Source organism: Zea mays, chromosome 8 (assembly GCF_902167145.1).
Source record: "Zea mays cultivar B73 chromosome 8, Zm-B73-REFERENCE-NAM-5.0, whole genome shotgun sequence".
Taxonomy (NCBI): Eukaryota; Viridiplantae; Streptophyta; class Magnoliopsida; order Poales; family Poaceae; genus Zea; species Zea mays.
The window spans coordinates 74,360,906-74,385,976 of record NC_050103.1 but is presented as its reverse complement, the minus strand read 5'-3'; the positions used below and the strand labels follow the sequence as shown (position 1 = coordinate 74,385,976).

The 25,071-nt window shown below is 44.6% G+C and overlaps 1 protein-coding gene across 1 annotated transcript; it reads right to left on the bottom strand.

Annotated features, from left to right (window-relative positions):
• Positions 1–17,250: 17,250 nt before the first annotated feature.
• Positions 17,251–18,853, bottom strand: LOC103635363 (DELLA protein GAI-like). Its single transcript, NM_001319732.2, has one exon. The coding sequence runs from the start codon at positions 18,849–18,851 to the stop codon at positions 17,325–17,327; it is 1,527 nt and encodes a 508-aa protein (NP_001306661.1). The 5' UTR covers positions 18,852–18,853; the 3' UTR covers positions 17,251–17,324.
• Between the last annotated feature and the right edge of the window lie 6,218 nt (positions 18,854–25,071).

Here is a 25,071-nt window from a genome sequence, read left to right as displayed (position 1 = left end):
GCCTTCTCTTCTCCAAGGTCGGCCACAAATGCCTCATGCCCAAGGATAGCAAAAAAAAGGTACATTCTAGAGATACCCCCAAATACACTACTTCCGATGATGAGGGTAGCTCTAGTGAAAATGATGATGATTTGACTTCTCTTTTTGCAAACCTTACCATGGATCAAAAGAAGAAAATTAATGAATTAATAAAAACCATTAACAAGAAGGATGAGATCTTGGAATGCCAAGAGGACTAGCTTGTTAAGGAAAATAAAAAGTTTGTTAAACCAAAAGATGCTTATGCTCCTGAAGTTGAAAAATGTGAAAACTTGTCGAAAGAGCTTAATATTTGCAATGATTCGATTTCTTGTCTTAGAACTGAAAATGTTAGTTTAATTGCTAGGATTGAAGAATTTAATGCTTGCAAACCCTCTACATCTACCATTGAGCATGTTACCGTTTGCACTAGATGTAGAGATATTAATGTTGATGCTATGAATGATCACATTGCTATGATTAAAGAACAAAATGATCACATAGCTAAATTAAATGCTAAAATTTTTTAGCATGAGCTAGAGAATGAAAAAATTAAATTTGCTCGTAATATGCTTTATAATGGGAGACGTCCTGTCATTAAGGTTGGCATTGGCTTCCAATCTGGGAGCCAAAGCAACATCAAACTTAATGCCCCTAGAAACAAGCTTTCTAACTTTGTAAAGGGCAAGGATCCCATAATTCATGACAGGGAAGGTTACATTCTATACCCTGAAAACTATCATAAGCATAAGATTAGAAAAATGCATGCTAAGAAATCTCATTCTGCTTCTCATCATGCTTACATTTATAGTAATGAGGCTTCTAGATCTAGGCATACAACTCATATCAAAATGCCTAAGAAAAAGATTGTTAATGCATCAAATGAACATAGCATTTCATTTAAAACTTTTGATGCATCATTTGTGCTTACTAAAAAATCTGGCAAGGTAGTTGCCAAATATGTTGGGGGCAAACACAAGAGTCTAAAGACTTATGTTTGGGTACCCAAGATGTTTGTTTCTAATGTAAAAGGACCCAAGACCGTTTGGGTACCTAAGAACAAGGCCTAAATCAGTGTTGTAGGTTATTGCATCCGGCAGAACAAGTTGGATAATCGACAGCGGGTGCACAAACCATATGACAGGGGAAAAAGAATGTTCTCCTTATATGAGAAAAATGATGATCCCCAAAAAGCAATCACATTTGGGATGAAAATCAAGGTTTGGTCAAAGGATTGGGTAAAATTGCTATATCTCCTGACCATTCTATTTCCAATGTTTTTCTTGTAGATTCTTTAGATTATAACTTGCTTTCTGTTTCTCTATTATGTAAAATGGGCTACAACTATCTATTTACTGATGTTGGTGTTACTGTCTTTAGAATAAGTGACGATTCAATAGCTTTTAAGGGAGTGTTAGATGGTCAGCTATATTTAGTTGATAACAATGCTGAACTAGACACTTGCTTAACTGTTAAGACTAATATGGGCTGGCTCTGGCATCGCCGACTTGCTCATGTTCGGATGAAGAATCTTCACAAGCTTCTAAAGGGGAACACATTTTAGGACTAACCAATGTTCATTTTGAGAAAGACATGATTTGTAGTGCATGTTAAGTAGAGAAGCAGGTTGGAGTTCATCATCCACACAAGAACATCATGACGACCGAGAGGCCGCCTAAGCTACTCCACATGGATCTATTCGGCCCGATTGCTTACATAAGCATTGGCGGGAGTAAGTATTGTCTTATAATTGTGGATGATTATTCTCGCTTCACTTGGGTGTTCTTTTTGCAGGAAAAATCACAAACCCAAGAGACCTTAAAGAAATTCTTAAGACGGGCTCAAAATGAGTTCGGATTGAGAATCAAGAAGATTAGAAGCAACAATGGAACAGAGTTCAAGAACTCTCAAATTGAAGGATTTCTTGAGGAGGAGGGCATTAAGCATGAGTTCTCTTCTCCCTACACACCTCAACAAAACAGGGTTGTGGAGAGAAAGAATAGAACTCTTTTAGATATGACAAGAACCATGCTTGATGAATATAAGACATCGGATCAGTTTTGGGCAGAAGCCATTAACATCGGTTGCTACTCCATCAACCGACTCTACCTTCATCGAATCCTCAAGAAAACATCATATGAACTCCTCACTGGTAAAAAACCCAATGTTTCTTATTTTAGAGTTTTTGGGAGCAAATGCTTTATCCTTATTAATAGAGGTAGAAATTATAAATTTGCTCCTAAAGCAGTAGAAGGCTTTTTACTTGGTTATGACTCAAACACAAGGGCATATAGAGTCTTCAACAAGTCCACGGGATTAGTCAAAGTTTCTTGTGACATTGTGTTTGATGAGACTAATGGCTCCCAAGTGGAGCAAGTTGATCTTAATGAGTTAGATGATGAAGAGGCTTCGTGCGTCGCACTAAGGAACATGTCCATTTGAGATGTGTGTCCAAAAGAATCTGAAGAGCCTTCACAAGCACAAGATCAACCATCATCTTCAATACAAGCATCTCCAGCAACTCAAGATGAGGAAATGGCTTAAGAGGAAGAGGATCAAGATCAAGATGATGAGCCACCTCAAGAGCAGGACATTGATCAGGGAGATGAAGATGATCAAGATAAGGAAGATGAACAAGAAGTTCAAGATCAAAGACCACTACACCCAAGAGTCCACCAAGCATTTCAAAGAGATCACCCCGTCAACTCCATACTTGGTGACATCCACAAGGGGGTAACCACTCGATCTCGAGTTGCTCATTTTTGTGAACATTACTCTTTTGTTTCTTCTATTGAGCCTGTTGGGGACTTGTTCTCAAATGCTATGAATCAAGAACAAGGCAACATAAAATGTTAAATGTTAACGCCCTTCGTCCTTCGAAGCATTATTTCCCTAAGGTTATAATGATCTTTGAACGGAGGGCATGAAGGGCATACCTTCATCAATTCTTCATACATAAAGATATGATTATTAACAACGAATGAAGCATGTAAAGCATAAGAAACAATGTGAACAACAACATTATCATACATGTATTTCTTATCATATAAACGCAAAATCAACATAAGGACAATATTGAATTACATTTGGTACCTTCGACTTGATAGACAGCAAAGGTACGAGCGTGACGCAAAAGCAAATGCCAAGTCAGCGTGAACAGTACGGGGGTACTATTCATCTATTTATATTCATGGGACGCAGCCCATGTGAAATTACATTCATGCCCTTTACATTTGTTAATGACTATAAGGTAATTCATCGAGGTCTAAATGGCCTTTTCCCCTTTAAGTCGGTTCCCTTTCCTGCTGTCATGCCGAAGCTCCCTTGCGTGCAGCTTTGGCGCTGCATCAATCTTCATATTGTTCGTACTTCTCCCACTATGGTTCTGATCTGAGTCCGAAGGTACCTGTTCATGTATTACAACTCTGGAAACATTGTTAAATCATGTTTTTGAGGATCTTCGGAAGACGAAGGCCCCCAACAGTAGCCCCTCGCAAGGTTAATTTGTTAGAATAACGAATTCAGATTGCGATATGGATGAAGGCCCTAAGCCGAAGGTCCGAAAAAACACCTTCCCTTTGCTAGAATAGCAACAGTCAATGACAGACGGGGCCCTCCAACTTGGAGCGCACTGGGCGTATAAATAAGAACTCACCCCGAGCACATTTGGTACGCTATCTGTCGTCTGCTTTGCTTGCTCAATTATTTAGCTCTTGCCTACCAACGCTTGCTTGGTTTCTTAGACTTTCTAAGCTTCAGCTTTAAGGACACATCTTCACCATTTCCGAAGAAAAGATGTCTCAAGACAAAAAGGTTGTTGCTGAGACGAAGCTGAGCGAAGAGGAGAAGCTCCTTGAGGAGAAGACTACTGGATTTGTTGAATCAATAGCAAAGACAAATACAGAAAATATTACTAAGGAGATTCTAGAAGGTTTATCTGAAGATACTGATGACAGCGACAGTTATGATGCGAAAAGTGGAGGCAAAGACTCTGAAGATCGGCCCTGGCGACCAAGTCATGCAGTCTTCGAGAAATCGACTATCAAATAGAGTCATCTTGATAATATGAGAGGAAGGTATTTTCGAGATATGTCTATTGTGAGGGCTGACGCAGACAGGGTTGTTCCTGTTCCCGAGGAAAACGAAGTTGTGATTTACCGAAGCTTCTTCAAAGCTGGGCTTCGGTTCCCGTTGAGCAGATTTGTTGTTGAAGTTTTAAAGACATATCAAATTTTCCTTCACCAGATCACTCCCAAAGCAATTATTAGAATGGGGATCTTTGTTTGGGCTGTGAGAAGTCAAGGTCTGGAGCCAAGTGCAAAATGTTTTTGCAGTATGCATGAACTTTCGTACGAGACGAAGCCCTAGGGTAAAGAACAGTATCATAACAATTTTGGTTGCTATAGCTTCGTTGCTCGTTCTGGCTCAAGCTACCCAGTGCCAACTTTTTGGAAGAGGTGGCCCGGGGCCTGGATGGAAGAGTGGTTTTATGTAAAAAACGATTTGAAGGCGAGAGAAGATATTAAAGAGATCATCATGCGCCCCATCTGGTCCCGCTTCGGCCTCCGAAAACCGAAGGTAGAGATTGATGAGGCAGCCGAAGCATGCCAAAGGGCCTTCAACACATTTTGCGCTTTTATCGAGACAAAAGATTTAGTTCAAGAACAGGTAGCCTACAGGATATGGCCACTGATAGACAGCTGGGAAATGCCAAAGGAAACCATCACTAACCCTAGCGAAGGTGGTTTGGTTCGATTGAAATATACCTTCAGGTTTGGAGACCAATTTATCGAACCAGACGATGACTGGCTGAAGTGTGTTAAAAATACTAGTGATGAACTACTTGGAGCATACTCCAGTCTGAAGATAATGCACTATCTGTGACCTTCAGGAGCCGAAAAAAGAAAAGGCTAAATAGAGTTTTTGATGCTATTGGATTTGTGTACCCTGACTATCGCCACCCGTCGCGGAGGCAGAAAAGAAAGGGTGCAACTTCTAGGAAGGCTGCTGCTTTGGCTGCTTCAAGCGAGCCCGCACCGATGAGGAAAACGTTGAAGGTCCTTACTCACCGACCGCACTACATTGAACCGGCCATAGTGCCTAAATTTGGCGGTGAGACTTCTTCAGCTATTGAAGCCAAAGGACCTGCTCTTACACAGAGGATTGAAGAGCCGGCTGCAATGCCGAAGACTGACAAAATTGAAGAACCGAGAATCGAAGGGACGAAAACATTAGAAGTTCTAAGCCCTTCGGCAGAAGTGGAGGTGCCGAAGACACAAAAAGGTCTAGCAGAGACTCCCAAGAGAAAAAGGATGGCTAGTGTACTAGATGTGCTGGAGACAATAAAAGCTTCAAGCTCTACTCCAGGGAAAATTGCCAAGGCTTCGAAAGCGCAGATTGAAACCGAGACAAAGCTGACTGAAACCGAAGCTACAATGAGCCAGGCTGACGCCGAAGCTGGGCCTTCAGAGCCCGCTAAGGAGAAATCCTCGGAAATTGGAGAAAAGGCAGCGGAGGAAGAAGCTATAGAACAGATTTTGCCTGAAAAAGCTGCCGCTCCTACTCCCGAAGCGCCTTCCGAAGTCCTTGATTATATTATTCGACACGCTTCGGGAAAAAGATTATCTGAAGAAGAAATTTTTGAAGCTAAACACTATGCCCGAGAACTGAAGTACCCGAAAGGGGCCTTAGTGTTTAATGGCACAGATGAAGATGACTTCTTGTATTGCCTCCTAGACAACAAAGAATTATCTGTCTACCGGGAGATGGCCAGAAGTATGGGGTTCCCGAAGCTTGAAGCTGGCCTCTGCGCCATGACGAAGGATGACCTTGCGGATAGCCTTGCGTATAACAGTCTGAAGCTACAAAAATTGTGTATTTGGAAGTTTATGAATTTTGAATTATTATTTTGTTCTTATATTAACCCATTCATTCTTTTCATATAGGGTTTAATACTTAGCAACGTCTTAAGGGCGCAAAAGAATGTCGAAGACGATAGTTGCACTATTGCTCTCAATAACCTTCGAACAGAGGTTATCAAGCTGAGGAACGAAGCTTTGGAAAAAGACAAAATTCTACTTACATTGGTGGACAAAGTAAAGGGGGATGAAGCTAACTTCAAGGCTCAATCTGAAATCCAAAGGAATGAGATTGAAAACCCTAAAAAACAACTGGCCGAAGCCAAATTGAAATGCGTTATTGCCGAAGCTGACTGAGATGCCAGTGAGTACTAGAAAAATTATTTTGAAAAACAGTTGCAGAGCTTTGCTCATCAAAAGAAAGATGTTTTGAAAAATCTGTAGAATGTGTCAAAAAGATAAAAACTAGCTTCGCCAACGTGGGCGCGTACTCGAGCGAAGACAACTTCATAAGAGGCGATCCTGAGGGTGTAATTGAGTGGATCAGCAGCGAAGCCGAAGCTTTTGAAGAAATTTTGAGCGACCGCGGGGATGTCTGCGCGTTCTCTGGTGCGAGGGGAGTTGCAACTATTTTGGAGAAAGCAGGGTGCGAACATGTTAAAACTTTGGCCCAGGCTGAAGCTGCTTTCTCTATTGACGATACGAAGGACCTCTCGGCCGAAGCAAGCTTAATAGGCGGAAAATTTTTCACTGATATCTGGGAAAATGGCGGCCGAGGGATGGCCCATGAAATAATGAAAAAGAGCGAGAAAGACATTCATGACACTCGAGAAGCAACAAAAGCAGCTGAAAAAGCTGCGGAACTTGAAAGACGGATAGGTATTACTTAATGGCTTTTAACTTTGTTGTTTATTTTTGTGATTTCGAACTAATTTATATCTTCTACTGCAGCTGAACTATCTCCTCCCCTAGAGCTATTCGACCCACTGGCCGACCCAGAGACAAAGAAGGCAATAGAAATTATTAATATGGCCGAAGCTATTGTAGACGAAGTTGTCACCAAATTACTAACCGAAGCTGCGGAAAAAGTCCTGAAGGAAGAAGAATAGCTATTTGTAAAAACATTGCTAGAATATTAATGTAACATTTGTTGAACTATGCTTGTAATATTCGGTGCTCATAGGTTTTAAATGTAATATATGAATGGTTTTGTAATTCATTTCTTTGCGATGCATGAAACTTTTATGTACATACAGTTTTTGAGCCTTCGGCGAAAAACACCTTCCCTTCTTTTCATGCTTCGTAAAGAAGAGCTTTTATGCTTCGTAAAAAATCCTCCAATCGTCGCAAAAACATTTATGCTTCGTCAACAATAGATTTTTTCCTCCACATCAGAGCTGATGAAGTTGTATTTCTTCAAAACTTATTTTGTGTCTTAGCACAATTTCACTTTTTCGAAGCATTCTCCGAAGGTCAACATTGTATCCCCTTCTTGTTCCATTGATGCAATATGATGTATGATGTTATGTTATGTGAAATGATGTGATGATGTTATGTTATGCAAAATGATATTTATGCCGAAGACACACACTCACACCCCCATAGTGGAATACACAATCTCTTTGCCGCTTATTTTTCGGCTTCACCGCTTATTTTTCGGTGTACCAGCGCTGACTTTTCGCTGTAAGTTCTGCATTCCCTTAGGAACGTCTTTTGAACTTCTTCGCCTTCTATTTCGGCGGTATTCGCATTGACTTTTCGTGCTTCGCCTTATATTTCGGCGGTATTTGGCTCTGCATTCCCTTTGGAACGACTTTTTAGCAGAAAACTTACACTGTGCTCCCTTAGGAATGACTTTTTGTATCCTCGGCAAACTTACGCTGCGTTCCTTAGAACGACTTTTTGTAGCTTCGGTGATATTTGTAATGTGATTTTTAGCCCCGCGTTCCCTTAGGAACGACTTTTGTGCTTCAGCAACTTTTTGGACTTCGTGAGTCTGTGGAGAAGATATATTTCACTATGGCAAGAACGAAGCTATTCCAAGAAATTGAAAATGACAAGAGAACTAGGTTTTCAATAATTGTTCCTTATTAAAAAAAGAAAATGACAATGAATGTAAAAACTGTTTCAGGGGTAGGATATCTCTCAATAGATATGCTTCGATTCTGGCACAGTACTGTTGACTGTGCGAGCTTCGGACTCCTCCCTGAAATCTCGCTGCTGATGGGTCTATTGGCTCCCTTTTGGCTGCTGGCCTCTTGAATATACAGGTTGTAGTGGTGGCAGAGGTGGGGGTTGTGGCCAAGATGCCTGTGGCTGACTAGCCGAAGCAACAGACGCTGCAGGATGGTTACCCATATACTCTAGTATGTAGGGTGAGTGATACGAAGCAGTATGCATAACCTGCTTCGGCTGGTTCTGCTGAGCTGCGGCTTCTGCTATTTCCTTTTGTTTCTGAATGGTGACATGGCACATCCTTGTAGTATGGCCCTTATCCTCACCACAGAATAAGCAATAAATTTTCCTAGGCTGATCCCCAAACCTTCCTCCAAAGCCCCTGGCGCCTCTGCCTCTTGGAGCTGGCGGCCGGAAAGAGCTTTGTTGCTGCCCCGAAGCTTGCGAGGAATACTGTGGCCTCTGTTGTTGACTTCCTCTGTCGTCACTTTGGGTGGAGTGAATTGACCTGACATGCCTTGGGTGGATTCTTCCTCCGAAGCCCCTGGTCATCTCAGAGAACCTGTAGGCTTCCTCCTTTCTTTGGCGAAAGTCATTGTCAGCCCGGATGTATTCATCCATCTTTTGAAGCAGCTTCTCCAAAGTCTGTGGAGGCTTTCTAGCAAAATACTGGGCAGTAGGTCCTGGACGAAGCCCCTTAATCATGGCCTCAATGACAATTTCATTGGGCACTGTAGGCGCTTGTGCTCTCAGGCGCAAGAACCTTCGGACGTATGCTTGGAGATACTCCTCATGATCTTGCGTGCATTGAAAGAGAGCCTGAGCTGTGACTGGCTTCGTCTGAAAGCCCTAGAAACTTGTCACCAGCATATCCTTGAGCTTCTGCCATGATGTAATAGTTCCTGGCCGAAGAGAAGAATACCACGTTTGGGCCATATTCTTAACTGCCATGACGAAGGACTTGGCCATGACAGCTGCATTGCCTCCGTATGAAGATATAGTTGCTTCATAACTCATCAAAAACTGCTTCGGATCTAAATGTCCATCATACATGGGGAGCTGAGGTGGCTTGTATGATGGAGGCCATGGGATAGCCTGCAGTTCTGCTGCCAAGGGAGAAGCATCGTCAAAGATAAAGGTATCATGATTAAAATCATCATACCATCCATCCTCGTTGAAGAAGCCTTCTTGGTGAAGCTCCCTATGTTGGGTCATTCACTCTTGTTCGTCTTGGGCAAGATGGCGTACTTCTTCAATGGCTTCGTCAATATGCCTTTGAAGATCGGCTAGTCGGGCCATCTTCTCCTTCTTTCTTTGTACTTGTTGAGGAAGCATCTCCATGTTTCTGATTTCTTGGTCCAACTCCTCCTCCTGGAGTGTTGGGCTAGTGGCCTTCCTCTTCTAGCTTCGGGTCTCTCGAAGAGAAAGGGTCTCCTGGTTTGGGTCCAGTGGCTGCAGAGCGGCAGCCCCTGTCGCTGAAGCTTTCTTCGATGGCATGACGAAGGTCAGTGCTTGCCGAAGGTGGTCGGAAAGGATTCACCGTAGGTGGGCGCCAATGTTGGGGACTTGTTCTCAAATGCTATGAATCAAGAACAAGGCAACATAAAATGTTAAATGTTAACGCCCTTCATACTCTTAAGCATTATTTCCCTAAGGTTATAATGATCTTCGAACGGAGGGCATGAAGGGCATACCTTCATCAATTCTTCATACATAAAGATATGATTATTAACAACAAATGAAGCATGTAAAGCATAAGAAACAATGTGAACAACAACATTATCATACATGTATTTCTTATCATATAAACGCAAAATCAACATAAGGACAATATTGAATTACATTTGGTACCTTCGACTTGATAGACAACAAAGGTACGAGCGTGACGCAAAAGCAAATGCAAGTCCGCGTGAACAGTACAGGGGTATTGTTCATCTATTTATAGGCATGGGACGCAGCCCATGTGAAATTACATTCATGCCCTTTACATTTGTTAATGACTATAAGGTAATTCATCGAGGTCTAAATAGCCTTTTCCCCTTTAAGTCGGTTCCCTTTCCTGCTGTCATGCCAAAGCTCCCTTGCGCGCAGCTTCGGCGCTGCATCAATCTTCGTATTGTTCGTACTTCTCCCACTGTGGTTCTGATCCGAGTCCGAAGGTACCTGTTCATGTATTACAACTCCGGAAACATTGTTAAATCATGTTTTTGAGGACCTTCAGAAGACGAAGGCCCCCAACAGAGCCATACAGGATAGAGGATGCACTAAGAGATCTAGACTGGGTGGTGGCAATAACTTCACGAGGAATGAGGTATGGCATTTAGTTCCACGTCCTAACCAAAATGTTGTAGGTACCAAGTGGGTATTCCGCAACAAACAAGATGAACATGGTGTGGAATGAGCATGGTCCGCAACAAACAAGTCAAGCAACTCCAAGAGGGCACCTTCATCTGCCAAACTAAGTACATTTAAGATATACTCAAGAAGTTTGGAATGAAGAATGCCAAACCCATCAAGACACCCATGGGACAAATGGGCATCTCGACCTCAACACTGGAGGTAAGTTTGTAGGTCAAAAGGTATATTGGTCGATGATAGGATCTTTACTCCATTTATGTGCTTCACGACTGGATATTATGCTTTCAGTATGCATGTGTGCAAGGTTCCAGGCCAATCATAAGGAAATCCACCTTAGAGCCATAAAAAGAATCATGAGATATTTAGTTTACACTCCTAAGTTTGGGCTATGGTTTTGATCTAATTGGGTATTCTGATGCTGATTATGCCGGATGTAAAATTGATAGAAAGAGTACATCAGGGACTTATCAGTTTTTAGGGAGATCCCTGGTGTCTTGGGCTTCAAAGAAACAAAATCCAGTAGCTCTATCAACCGCTGAAGCCGAGTATTATGCCGCAGGACATTGTTGTGCATAATTACTCTGGATAAGGCAAACTCTTAGGGACTATGGCTACAAGTTGAGCAAAGTCCCTCTCCTATGTGACAATGAGATTGCAATCCGCATGGTGGATAATCCCGTTGAACACAGTCGCACTAAGCACATAGACATTCGGTATCACTTCCTGAGAGATCACCAACAAAAGGGGATATCGAAATTGCATATGTTAGCACCGACAACCAATTAGCCGATATCTTCACCAAGACCCTAGATGAAAAGACTTTTAGCAAGCTTAAGAATGAACTAAATGTCTTAGATTCTCGGAACTTTGATTGAAATCTTGCACACATTGCACATTCTATACCTTTGATCATGTCATATCTTTTTCATTTGGTACAAATGCATATTTCTTATTCTTCTTGTGCCAAAGCTAAGACAAATGTGTTTCCAAGAGTATTTCTATGCTTAGTCTTAGACTGAAAGGGAAATGGGGTTATTGGCAAAGGCAAGGCTTCCACTACGACTTTGTTGGTATCATATCTCCTTTGCCCTACTCATGTATTTACATTCATATCTTTTTTGTAAAAGCCTCTCGATTTCTCTATTTTTGGCGCTTAATACCAAAGGGGGAGAAACTAATAGGCCAAAGCAAAAGGACCGCGCCACCACCCTGTTTTCAAAAAACTTTTTCAAATTTGAAATCATTTGCAAAAACCCTCTTGACAGCTAAGGGGAGAACATTTTTAGGGGGAGCTTTTATTTAGCCAAAAAAGCATTTGAAACAGGGGGAGAATCTTTCAAAACTCGAAAATGCTTTTAGAAATCATATTCTTATACCATTGAATAATTTCAAAATAATTTGAAAATACTTTTCCAAAAGATTTGCAAAAATAAGCTAAGTGGTGCAAACGTGGTCCGAAATGTTAAATATATCAAAACAATCATATATGCATAGAATTGCTTTCATTTTAAAGTAACTTATGCACATCTGACAAATGCAAACTAGTTACATTTCTATACTTTGTATTTGCTTTGGTTTGTGTTGGCATCAATCACCAAAAAGGGGGAGATTGAAAGAGAAATGGCCTCAACTATTTCCTATAATAGATTTTGGTGTTTGACGACCATCACAAACCTTATGGACTAACTAGTTTGCCTAGTTGATCTCTTCTCATGTGCATAAAGTTCATATACACATACAAGGAAAAATACCTTGGGGGCAATTCTACAACTTTGGAGCAAAACAGATTTGCACCCGCCTATGGCGCACCAGACTATCCGGTGCCCAGGCTGGAGCACTCAGTGAACTGGCCACTCTCGGGAATTCTCAGCGCTCCTCAGCTAAAAATCACTGGACTGTCTGGTATGCCATCGGACTGTCCGATGAACCCACAGAGCAACGGTCGACTCCGCCAATAGTCGACTACGGTTCATTGCACTGCAGTCTAAAGCGTCAGAAGTCAGAAGACAGTCTGCGACGTCAGGTCGCACCGGACTGTCTGGTGTGCCACTGGACTGTCCGGTGCACCACAAGGACAGACGACTTCAACAGTCAACAGCTCCAAACACCAACGATCGATTGACGTGGCGCGCACCGAACTGTCCGGTGTGCCCATCGACAGACAGAACAACCAACGGCTAGAATGTTGGTTGGGGTTATAAATACCCCTAACCACCACCATTCTAATCATCCAAGCTTTCCACTCTCTACACTCAATACAAGAGCAAAGAATACACTCCGAAGACACATTCAAAGCCTTCAATCCTTTCCATGTGCCATAATCAAGTCAAGTGATCAAAAGTGTTTAGTGACTTGAGAGAGGGTGATTTGTGTTTCAATTGTTGCTTGGTTGCTTTCTTCTTCTCTTTCTAAACTTTCCAAGTGGTTTGTAAAGCAAGCAAGAGACACCTAATTGTGTGGTGATCCTTGCGGGGTCTTAGTGACCCGTGAGATTAATAAGAAGCACTCGACCGTTCTAGGTGACCGATTGAGAGAGGGAAAGGGTTGAAATAGACCCGACCTTTGTGGCCTCCTCAACAGGGAGTAGGTTCATTGGAACTGAACCTCAGAAAACAAATCGTCGTGTCCACTTGTGTTGATCTTCACCATTTGATTTGTTTCTTTCCTCTCCCCTCTCACTAAAAGTTCTCTTGCTCATATTGTCTTGAGTTTGCTCCCAAAGTTATTCGTATTGATTGAGCAACTCATAGCAAGAAGAACTATCTTCCGCACTCCGAATTCACTATTATTTATTTCTAACCCAAACACTAGGTGAAGTGTGTGTTCAAAGTTTGTAATTTTTAGGTTTCGCCTATTCCCCCCCCCCCCTCTAGGCGACTTTCACAAAGCCCATTAGCACCGATGGGAACGGACGGACACTTGGACCTCAACAAAGGAGGTAAGTCCGTTGATCAAAAGGCATACCGGTTAATGATAGGTTCTTTACTTTATCTTTATGCTAGTAGGCCAGATATTATGCTTAGCGTATGCATGTGTGCTAGATTTCAATCCGACTCCAAGGAATGTCATCTTGTTGCCGTGAAGCGAATTCTTAGATATTTGGTTTCTACGCCTTGCTTCGGGATTTGGTATCCAAAGGGGTCTACGTTTGGCTTAATCAGATATTCAGATTCCGACTATTGTCGGGTGCAAGGTTGATAGAAAGAGCACATCAGGGACTTATCAGTTTCTGGGAAGGTCCCTGGTGTTCTAGAGCTCTAAGAAACAAATATCCATTGCCCTATCCACCGCTGAGGCCGAGTATGTTGCCGCAGGACAATGTTGCACGCAACTGCTTTGGATGAGGCAAACCCTCCAGGTCTTTGGCTACAATTTGAACAAGGTCCCACTCTTATGCAATAATGAGAGTGCAATCCGCTTGGCAGATAATCCTATTGAACACAGCTGCACTAAGCATATAGACATCCGACATCACTTTTTGAGAGACCACCAACAAAGGGGAGATATCGATATTTATCATATTAGCACAGAAAACCAGCTAGCCGATATCTTCACCAAGCCTTTAGATGAGAAAAGGTTTTGTAGGTTGCGTAATGAGCTAAATGTCTTAGATTCGCGGAACTTGGATTGATCTACAGCATACATGTGTTGTATGCCTTTGATCATGTTACTTTAAGCATTATTGTCTTTACTTGCTTATTTTTTGTGCTCAAGTTGTACAAGTCATCTCCGGACCTCACAAGTCCCTATGCACATGTTTAGGGGGGATGTACTACAACTTGACCCTTTGAGACTAATATGTTTGCTTGAGTAATACTATCTAGTCTCAAAGATGGCATTGAAATGGAAAGGGTGCACTTGGACAAAGAAGGGGCTTCCACTGCATTCCGGTATCATTGTATCTTGTTTTAAGTCCCTCTCTGTGTTTTCTCATTGCCTTTGGTTTTTCTTGAGATCTTTGTGAGGCAATGAGGTTAAAGGGCCAAATAGTTCTTCTGTTTTGGTGATTAATGCCAAAGGGGGAGAAATTAAGGCCAAAGCAACTGGATCAGCCAACCACTTGTGAATTTCAAAAATTTAGTGTTAGAATTCTTAATGTTTGATCAAAACCCTCTTATTGCAAAAATAGTTCTCTTATGGGCGAGAAATTTGATTATGGAAAAAAGGAGAGTTTTTGGCATTTGATCAGAACTATTCTTTAAAGATCTCTTGATTTGCCAAAACAAGTGTCTTTGACATAGAGATAGGAAAATGAATTTGTTTGTGTGAAAATAAACAAAGTGGTGGCAAAAGTGATCCAAATATGCCAAATTCTATGTAAGATTAATTGGTCTTCAATTTGCACTCTTTATCTCATCTTTGAAAATGTTGTTGCATTTTAAGTTGCTTTTGATGTGTTAGCATTAATCACCAAAAAGGGGATATTGAAAGAGAAATGTGCCCTTGGACCATTTCTATAAATGTTTTGGTGATTAGATGCTCAACACATATTGTTTTGTGCTAAGTGTCAAAGAGATGCAAATGGAAAAGCAAGGTATGACTCTAGCCTTAGTGAATTGTTTTTGGTACTAACATATTCTTCTGAGTGCTAGGAACCTTGTCAAATCGAGAGAAATCGGATTAGAGAAGTTTGGCTAAGTCCAGCCAAACTTGCACCAGCCTGTGGTGCACTGGACTGTCCGGTGCCTAGGCTGGCGTCCCAACGAACAGGCCGCTCTCGGGAAAAACTCAGTGTGCCGTGGCTATAATTCACCGGACTGTCCGGTGAGTCAGTCGCGCCCACACCAACGGTCGGCCACGCGATCAGTGGGCGACACGTGGACTTCGCCAACGGTCACCAGATTGCACCAGACTGTCCGGTGTGCCACGGGGGGGGGGGGGGGGTGGCTGCAACGGTCGGCTTCGCTAGAAAAGGAAGGAAATCGCGCACTGTTCACAGTCCGGTGGTGCACGGGACTGTCTAGTGCACCCACGGACAGAAGGCAATCATGGCCTTCCAAATAGAGCTCAAACGGCTCCTAGCTGCCTTGGGGCTATAAAAGGGACCCCTAGGCGCATGGAGAAGTACACCAAGCACCCATTGAACATCCTAAGACGCCGAAACTTCGCATACACGCATCTGGTTCATTGTGATAGAGATTCGAGCACTTCTTTGAGTTGTAACACCATTGTGCTGCTTTTGTGTGCTTGTTCTTGTCTTGTGTTCGTGTTGTTGCTGCAACTCTCGCTCTTATGTGTGTTGCTATTTCCCTTACTCTTGTGTTCATTTTAGATCATTTGTTTAAGGTGTGAGAGACTCCAAAGTGTGGAGATTCCTCACAACGGGATATTGTTGAGATAAAGAGAATCGTGGTATTCAAGTTGATCTTTGGATCACTTGAAAGGGGTTGAGTGCAACCCTCGTTCGTCAGAACGCCACAACATGGAGTAGGCAAGTCTTCTACTTGACCGAACCACGAGATAAAAATTGTTGTGTCGCGTGTCTTTATTCATGTGTGATTCTCTCTCTATCTCCACTCACTTCACTTGAATAATTGCTCTAAGTTTAATACTCACCCTGTGAAGAGCAATTAAGTGAAGAAGTTTACTCCGCTCATACTCCTCTCTCGAACTTGGCCTTAGGTTTCACTAATCCACTATTAGTTCAAGTTTGTTTTGTTAAGCTATTTTTACAGGATCACCTACTCAGCCCCCCTCTATGTGCTCTTAGATGGGACCCAACGATGGTGTTGAGGCGGAACATGGGATACCCATCGTTGCATGTTGGATCAGTGATAGACTAGCATGATTGATACCCCTTATAACCTCGCTCGACGGGTGGCTAACTTTGACATTGAGGATTGTGGGTGGAAATACAAAATATTTTATTCTTAGCTTGAGTAACACAAACATAGTTGTAACACAATAGTAACTGGACTCATGCTCATGTGTTAAGAAAGATAGATATTTATCACTACAGTTCAAGTGATGAATGCACAGTTGTAGAAAGCTAGCAATTTGAGTCGCTTCATGTGTTAGTCAATTGTGGTCAATATATCTTTGTATAACTCAACCATTGTGTTGTGGTCTATTGATCAATTCGTATTGCAACAATCACATTGCACAAGAGGAGGGCGCAATGATGATGCTGAGGTGGAGCATCATATACCCATCAATGCACGTTAGGTGAGTGACTAGTTGGCATGACTAATGCAGTGAGACTACACCTCCCTTGGTTCTTTTGTATTTTGATTTTCATAGTTGGCATGTCTTTTGGTGATGCTGCTGATAAAAACTTATTGGTACAACTAGAGCAAGGCATGCATACCTGTAACAATCCAACCTATTAACGACCTATGCCACCTATTGCATTGGGACCATTGTGCAAGAAAAGGAATATTGTTTCATCTCATTGTCACGATAAAGGACTTGGATTCATTAGAGCATTTAGAATTAATTGGATCTTTTCAGTTGTACACAAGAAACATTACGTAGAATATGTCCTTGTTGCTTTCAAGTTCTTTTTTGGTATGGTTGGTACTTAGCTTGATACTATATGGAAATGGAGTTTGTGCTCATGATTTTAGTTAAACACTACCTGACGGGATGTGGTTGCACTGCAAATAGGTTGATAATATGAGTTAGACATATGTTCACATGTAAAAATAGCGGTACTTGTTGAGGATGATATTAGGCACCAATACTTCCTTAAAAACAACATATGTATGTTTTATAGTAGTGAGGGCAAACATTTAAAAAAAAAACTCATTGAATTAACAACAAACAAATATTTTCCTTTTGAGTCTCATGATTAGGTTATTCAAATTGAACAATTCGTCATTGCACATTCACGCAAAAAAACTTTAGATCACCATGCATGTCATCAGTGCATTTTATTACTTGATCGATTTGCTCATGACATGGTTATTCTTCCTGCTACTCCATGGGTCCATTACGGTTTTCCTTTCTTCTACTATCATTTGTACCCTTACAGATGTTGCCAACCATGGAACTGGCAGCATTTCCTCCTGTCACACACCAAGCTGTTGCCACATATAACGGGCGATTATGCCACGCTAGTGCAAGGCTGCCATCACACACTAGGATGTTGAACCCAGAGCCAGATAAGGATGTCACATGGATCAACTGGTCTTTTAGCGTGTCAACCTCATCGGGGTCGAACCACACTTGAGTTAGCCCAGCATAGGTGAGCCTCTCCCTCCAGTGACCAAACAACTCATGACGTTCGGTGCGTGCACTGCCCTCGCCGCAGACAATGTCAAAAATCTCACCTCGAAGGTACACCTCTGTGAGTGAGTCGGTGATGTCTCTACCACTGGTACAACGATGCATGGCCTCCAAAGAGTCAAACATGGTCGCATAGTGGAAGAGGGCATTAGTGAACCTCTCTAGTAGTGGTGGTCTGTTGTGATCTGCCTCATGCTCAACCACCGTGAAGATCATGGGGTTTATCTTGATGACCAATTTGAGGAGGATATCTATTGGTGCGGGCACCACTGGGTTTGCATCTGGGTCAACGAGGAGGCGATGGAGCTGTAGGATGGAGTTTATGGCAACTGCCTCTCCTTTGATTGGTTTGAGAAGCATCCAATCGCACAACCTATCAAGCTGATCGACACAGACTCCCTGGAAAGTGAAGTCGATACCCACCGAGTGTGCATACTTGGCGAGGCGAATTCCCACTTCATGGAGCTCGTCACGGCCACCTATTGGGTTCGGGCCAATGCCTGTGATTCGGAGCTTTGGTGGCCCACCCTCACGGGCGGAGAAGACATCCATGAGTGCCGGCCACTGGAGACCTTGCATCAGGGAAAAGTCAATTATGTGTACATGGTTGTATCCTTTGATTGCTTTGAGGATTGCTTGGTTGGCAGTGGAGTAGGCGAACTTTAGGTAGGGACCTGCATCATAAAAATTGTTGTGCAGATCGATCGATGTAGAAGGAGATGGAGAAGGTGGTGCTGCGTGCGGATATGCCGGGAAGAGGCGTTGAACTAGTGCGTCGATGAAGTGTTTCCCAACACGGCCAATCCCGGTCGAAGTTGGGATTTCCCCAAGAATCTTGCGTGCCTCAGACAAGTTTCCTTGTGCGATCGAGTAGTCACCAGTCTCAATGGCACTGGTGCAAGTGATAAGCAGGTGCACCAGACGAATGGATGCATCCTCCTCCTCCTTGCATTGCCTCCCTACCTCTAGTGTGGTCGGGGTTGCAGGTTTCCTTATTGGTGGCACGAGGGATGCATACAACGCTGGGTTAAGGTTGTACATGGTATCATTGGTAGATGTGGTAGAGAATGAGGGTGAGAGGGTACCGCTGAGCGCCATGGCTGTGAAGGGGTCCATGGGTAACCAAGCGAAGGGAAAATGATCCATGAGCTCATTTGAGGTGAATGAAAGCGAAGTGTTCTTTCTTGCAACAATGTGAGTGGTGTGAGCATCCATGCTTTGTCACCTGGTGGTTAGCTATTTGCTTGGTGTTCTTATAGGAGCAGATGGGTCCAAGCAATGACATCGTGGATACAGGTGGATTGGCACCTAGTGCTGGCACTGAGGTGTAATAGAGGATAACTATTGTTTGTTGGATGAGTCACAAGCTAGCATGACTAGTGCCCTTGTGAATCTCGATTGATGGTGGGTGGCATGGTTGTTGAGGATTTTTGGTGCAAAAATAAAGATTAATTATGGCTAGAGCTTGAATCACGCATACAAGTTGTATATAGTTAGCGATTAAACTCCATTTCATGTATTAAGAGAGATATTTATCACTACAACTTGAGTGGCACGAGCATGATTTAGAAAAAATAAGCGACTGGACTCTGCTTCATGTATTAGGTAATCGGACCTGGTGTATCTTTACATAGCGCTGCAACTGGTCTGGTTTGTTGATCACTACTAGCTGGGATAGTGATGTCAAGGAATAGGTGAAGTGGGACCTTGTAATACTCAAAGTTGTATTCAAGGAATGTACTATAGCAGATCTCCTTATTTCATGTGCCATATTTGCATCATAAAAAGAGCACACATGTAATTAAGAAGGATTAATCGAAACAAATAATTCCAAAATAAAATAAAGTGCATCTTATTGGAGTTTCTGTTTGTGCACTTAATAACATGGATAAATATATATATATATTATAATGAGGGGAAGATTTAGATTAAAACATAAATTTGAATTTGGGGATTAAGAACCTATTTTGAATATTTAAGAATGAGAAATAACAAGGGAAGGAAGAGAAAGAAAATATTATACAAATAAAAATAAATAGATAAATATATTATTCTTAAACTAGGATTTGAATTTGGATACTTAGCTCAAATGTGAGGATCATGAAAGAATTCAAAATTAAATATGAAATCAAGAAAAGGAAAAGGAAAGGAAATCAGAAATTGTAAAAAGAAGAAAAGCTGGGAGAACTCGGTTGGGCCAAATCTGGCCGGCAGGCCCAGCTTGCTTCTTCCTCCGCGCGGCCCAGCAACTCCACATTTACCCCGCGCCAGCCCACCTCCCTTCACCGGCCGACCTGTGGGTCCCACACGTCAGCACTCTTATTGCGCACTCCTGTCACCTCTGCGCTCACTGGCACATGGGACCAACCTGTCGGACTCGCTTCTTCCCCCAAACTCACACGGGAGTTTATCCATGGCGCAAATTCTAGGCGCCATTGGGACTCTGACGCCCAATTGAGGCCTATAAGCCGCAGGCCATACCCACTCCATTTCCCCCACCACTTCTTCGCTGCGAATTTCTAGCCACCATCGCGTAGGAGTCGTGCTAAGCCGCCGCGCCATTCGGTTGTGCCGCCGCCACCCTGCACAGAGAATTACAACCACTGGGACCGTCAGATTTCGGGTCGAGGAGCAACGCCGGTACGTGGTGAAACTGTTGGTGGTCTCGGCTAGCACGATTGGGACTCAGGGGTCCGGCAATTGCTCGTCGTAGTTTGATCTCGCCGCGGGACCGCTTCGCGCCGTGGCCGGGCATCATCGCCTATCTATAACCGGTAAAAACTTGTTATCTGAGTTCGCTTTAGTCTCAATTAGGGCTAGGTTTGTTTGATTTGAATTTGGGGCCGGGATAGGGGAGATGGGTTTTGGCCGTTGGATGGACGATCGACGGCTAGGATTAGAATCAGGGATACCGCTTCAGTAGATTAGATCACAGCCGTCCGATTCTAATCCTGCGCAAGTTACGCTTTGGCGCCATTTTAAAATCATGACCGTCCGATCGGGATCGGACAGACCGGATTGCGTACCGGTTCGATGTCGTCCCAATGTGATCTGGGCCCTCCAAATCTAATCGGGCGGCCGAAATCAAAACATACCCCTTCGGCCAGCCTTTTTGCTAAAGAGACCCCGGCTAAAACGGAAATTGACCCGCCGTCCACGCGGGCTGTTCATAGAGTCTTAGGAATCTTCTGCGCTAGCTCCTGGACTTTCTGAAAATTGACGCCCAGTCCAGAGGATAATAAAAACCGAGAAATAATTATAGAAATTAGTTTTTAATAGAAAAACAAATCTAGAAACTTGTAAAATGCATAGAAAATTCATTTTAGCTCCAAATTGAACCATTCCAATTTCTAAAATTTTGTAATATTATTGTCCATCATTTAGTGTCTCTGTTTTGACATGAAACCAGTAAGAAAATTAATTTATCATTTAATCCTATTTTAAGCACATAAAACCTTAGAAAAATTCATAACTTAAAATATATAACTCCAAATTTAATGATTCCAGTTCCAATGATCTCATTTTAATGTGTAGATTTTTATTGTATATTTTATTTATCTGTTTCGTGTAATGTTAATTTTTGCTATACTATGTATGTATTGTGTTGATGCGAGTAGACGAGCAAGCCACTGTGGATTCTGAGGTTCAACAAGTAGAGGTAGCTGAGCAGGAGCTCATGAAAGCAAGTTGTGCCCTTGATCACTTACTTTTTCTCAGCCATGTTCTTATTAATTATAATGATCTGCATAGGTTAATTTTGATGGGATCCTTTAGGTTACCCCAGTTTTGGTTATCGTTATACCTTGTTCACCACTGAAATATTTTTGGGTAGTACCTGCTATTGCTTTATGTGGATTGGGTATGGAGATATAATATTCATGATTACTCTTTTATTATCTTTTTATTATTACTGTTTATGTTAAGATCATTAAATTAATGGGAACATGGAGCGACCACTCGGGAAAACAGTGCTACCACAAGGGTTTAATGGGACGCCCTTTGCTGATTAACTAGGAAAGCTAGTGGAGGTCTTCCTTATCCGAAAGGGGCAAGGGCAGTAGGGGAGTGGTCAGTGTCGTGAGGTCCTTGGGTTAATTTTGCTGCGATGGCGGTCAGGCGAGGGATCCTTGCACTGGAGCTTCCTATAAACTGTAGCGGGATTTCTAAAGCTAGTGGAACTTTGTAAAGGCCTCGTAGTGTTACCCTGCCTCACCTCCTCGGTAGAGGTGTATGGGATTGGTCATTGTTGGGGCGAAGGCAAAGACGCCACCCTTCGCTCGACGTCTCTCGCTGTAGTCGCTGGTTTGACGAAGACAAAACGGGCAGGGACACCCTTCGCTTCATTCAGCACAAGACGAAGGCCTGCGGTGACGTCTCCCCGTAGCACGGCCTCGTCCTGCTCTGAGGCCCACGTGTGATCTGGCCCATTGTAACGGGCCCCGCGTGGCCGCCTTTGTGTTACGGGCCTAGTTTGTAAAGGCATTCTTGTAATTACGGCTTGTAACCCCGCTTTATGGGAATATTCTGGGGATAAACTAGGTGTCTGAGGGCACATGCGTCCTTAACACAAGGCGCTGGGCACTCAGATACCTATAAATACCCCCGCACAGTGCCCGTGAGAGGCTAGATGAACAGAGCTATTGCCCCCGTGCACGTAACCCTGTTGTCACCACCGTTCACCCTTGTTGGCCTCCTTGCTGCTGAGAGCAAGTTCCAACATTTGGCGCCCACCGTTCGTGCTACGACAAGACCACCCACGATGGCACCCAAGAGAGCTAACCCGAAGGCTGACGAGGCTGCGAAGGCAGCACTGCTGGCCGCAAGAAAGGGCAAGGCCCTCGCCCTCACCCAATCCACCCACCAAGAGCCCACTGAAGACAACATTCCCCGCACCTGCGAAGACGACACCTTCCGCACCTGCGGGCCCGAAGGACAATCGCAGCCGCCCCCAGGCTTCGCCCCAGTGGAGGGCGCGGATCTCACCGAGGACGGCGAGGTCCTCGGCGTCTCAACAGAAGAACAGTTACAGCTGCGCGCCCTGCGCCTCAAGAACCGCAATCTCCAGAGGCAGAAAGAGATACTAGAAGCCAAGCGCCAACGTGTGTCCGCACTAGCCAAGGTGCGGCAGATGATACGCGACGAGGAGCAGAAGGCCCAAGACCTCGAGCGCGAGATCGCGCTGATGCAGCGCGAAGGCCACCTCGGTCTACAGCAAGAGCCACCCCTCCAGCAGCGCGCGCAACCGGAGGACACGCGCGAAGGCCACCTCGGCCTGCAGCATGGCCCACCCCTGCAACACCGGCCGCAGCCGGAGAACCCGCGTTTCCCCCAACATGATTACGCCTTCCAGCACGGCGCACCATTCCAAGGGGTCAACTACCTCGATGAGCGAAGTCCCCTGGCGCCACACCTGCAAGTGACGCTGTGGCCAGCTAACTTCCGAGCAGGGGCATATCCCAAGTACAACGGCAGCACCGATCCGGCGCAATACATAATGAGTTATCAAGTCGCCGTTGCATCCGCCGGAGGGGACGACGCCACAATGGCGAAGTCTTTCATCATCGCCCTAGAGGGCCCAGCACTCACCTGGTTCACCAGATTGCCTCCGCTGTCCATTGATTCGTGGAGAAGTCTCAGGGACAAGTTCCTTCTCAACTTCCAAGGGTACCGCCCAGACACCGACGCTTTGGCCGAGCTCTCGCTTTGCAAACAGCTGGAAAAGGAGACTCTGCGGGAGTATTACCGCAAATTCTTAACGCTCAAGTCACAGCTGCCCTCCGTCGATGATCAGATCGCTATCCACTACGCCATCAGTGGCCTTCGGGCCGGCGTCCTCTACAGCCACTGTATAAGAGATCCACCCAAGAACCTTCAGGAGCTATATCAGCTCTTTGAAAAATATGCCAAATCCGAAGAGCTCCACCAGCGCAAAGTTGAGTCACAGCGGAAGCCCAAGGATGCCCCGCAGTCCAGCCGCACATGGACGAGGACTCCGCAACCAGACTCCGGTCGAGATGGCCGCGGTCAGCAGCAAGTGCACAACATCGCAAACCAGCAGCCTGCTGCTGACCCCCCTCGTCGCCAGGAATATCCCCACAAGGCTGCGGGAACGGAACTCGTGGCAGGGGCCGAGGGCGCGCGCAGCCGCCGCGCCGGTTCTACTGCCTTTTCCACGGCGAAGACTGCGCCCACCAAACGAAAGACTGCCCCGAAACGAAGGCCACCAGAGACAGAATGGCGCGGGCGCAGCCAGCCGACAATCCCAGAATTGTCGCGCATAATTACCAGCCACCCCCTCCACCATATATCCACGCTCCCGCTCCGCATCCACCGCACCACGCTTACCAACACCATCAGGAAGTACAAATCGTACCTCCTCCACCCCCACCACCACACCAGCAACACCAAAACATCCCCCACGCCCCAAAACAGGAAGACTTCGCCGATCAACCATATCGCGGAGTCATTCACATGATAACAGGGGGGTCCAGCACTGACTTCGACACCAAGCGGCAGAAGCGGGACCACTACCGCAGCATCAACCATGTCGCGGTCACCGGCTCAGTCGTGCAGACGAAGTGGTCCCATATACCGCTAACCTTCGATGCACGAGACGTCGACCTGCGCAGCGCCCCCCACATCGACGCTATGGTCATCAATTGCAGCGTGGCAGGCTGGGACTTGCACAAAGTCCTAGTCGACAACGGCAGTCAGGCGGACATCATCTTCCTCCACGCCTTCGACCGCATGGGTATAAGCCACAGCCTGCTCAAGCCTTCGGACAATCCGTTGTATGGCTTCGGCGGCAAAGGCACCTTCCCCATTGGCAAAATAGAGCTTCCCCTCTCCTTCGGTGTAGCACCCAATGCCCGAAGTGAGCAAGTAACCTTCGACATTGTCGACATGGTATATCCGTACAACACCATCATGGGCCGGGGCTCAATCAATAAGTTCGAAGCCGCCATCCACGGACTGTACCTATGTATGAAGATACCAGGTCCGCTAGGCGCTATCACGATCTACGGCAACCAGCAGACGACGCGCAACATAGAGCGGGACTTCGTGCCTGGTCAGAGGAACGTACACTGTCTCACGGCCCAGCGCGAGGTCCCCGCGCCCGCCAGCCCAGCCGACAAGCAGCACGAGAAGGCACAGTTGCAGAGCCAAGATGGAACCAGGACTGTTCCCCTTGATCAGGCCACGCCCAAGCAGACAGTCACTATCAGCGAAGACCTTACGTCACATGAAGAAGAAAGGCTTCTCTGTTGCCTGGCCAAAAATAAAGATGTCTTCGCCTGGTCCGCCCTAGACCTGGTCGGAGTCAGCCGATCCATAATTGAGCACAGCTTGGGAATTGACCCTTCGGTGCGACCAAAAAAGCAAAGGCTCCGCAAAATGTCCGACGAAAAGACAGAGGCCGCCAAGGCGGAAGTGC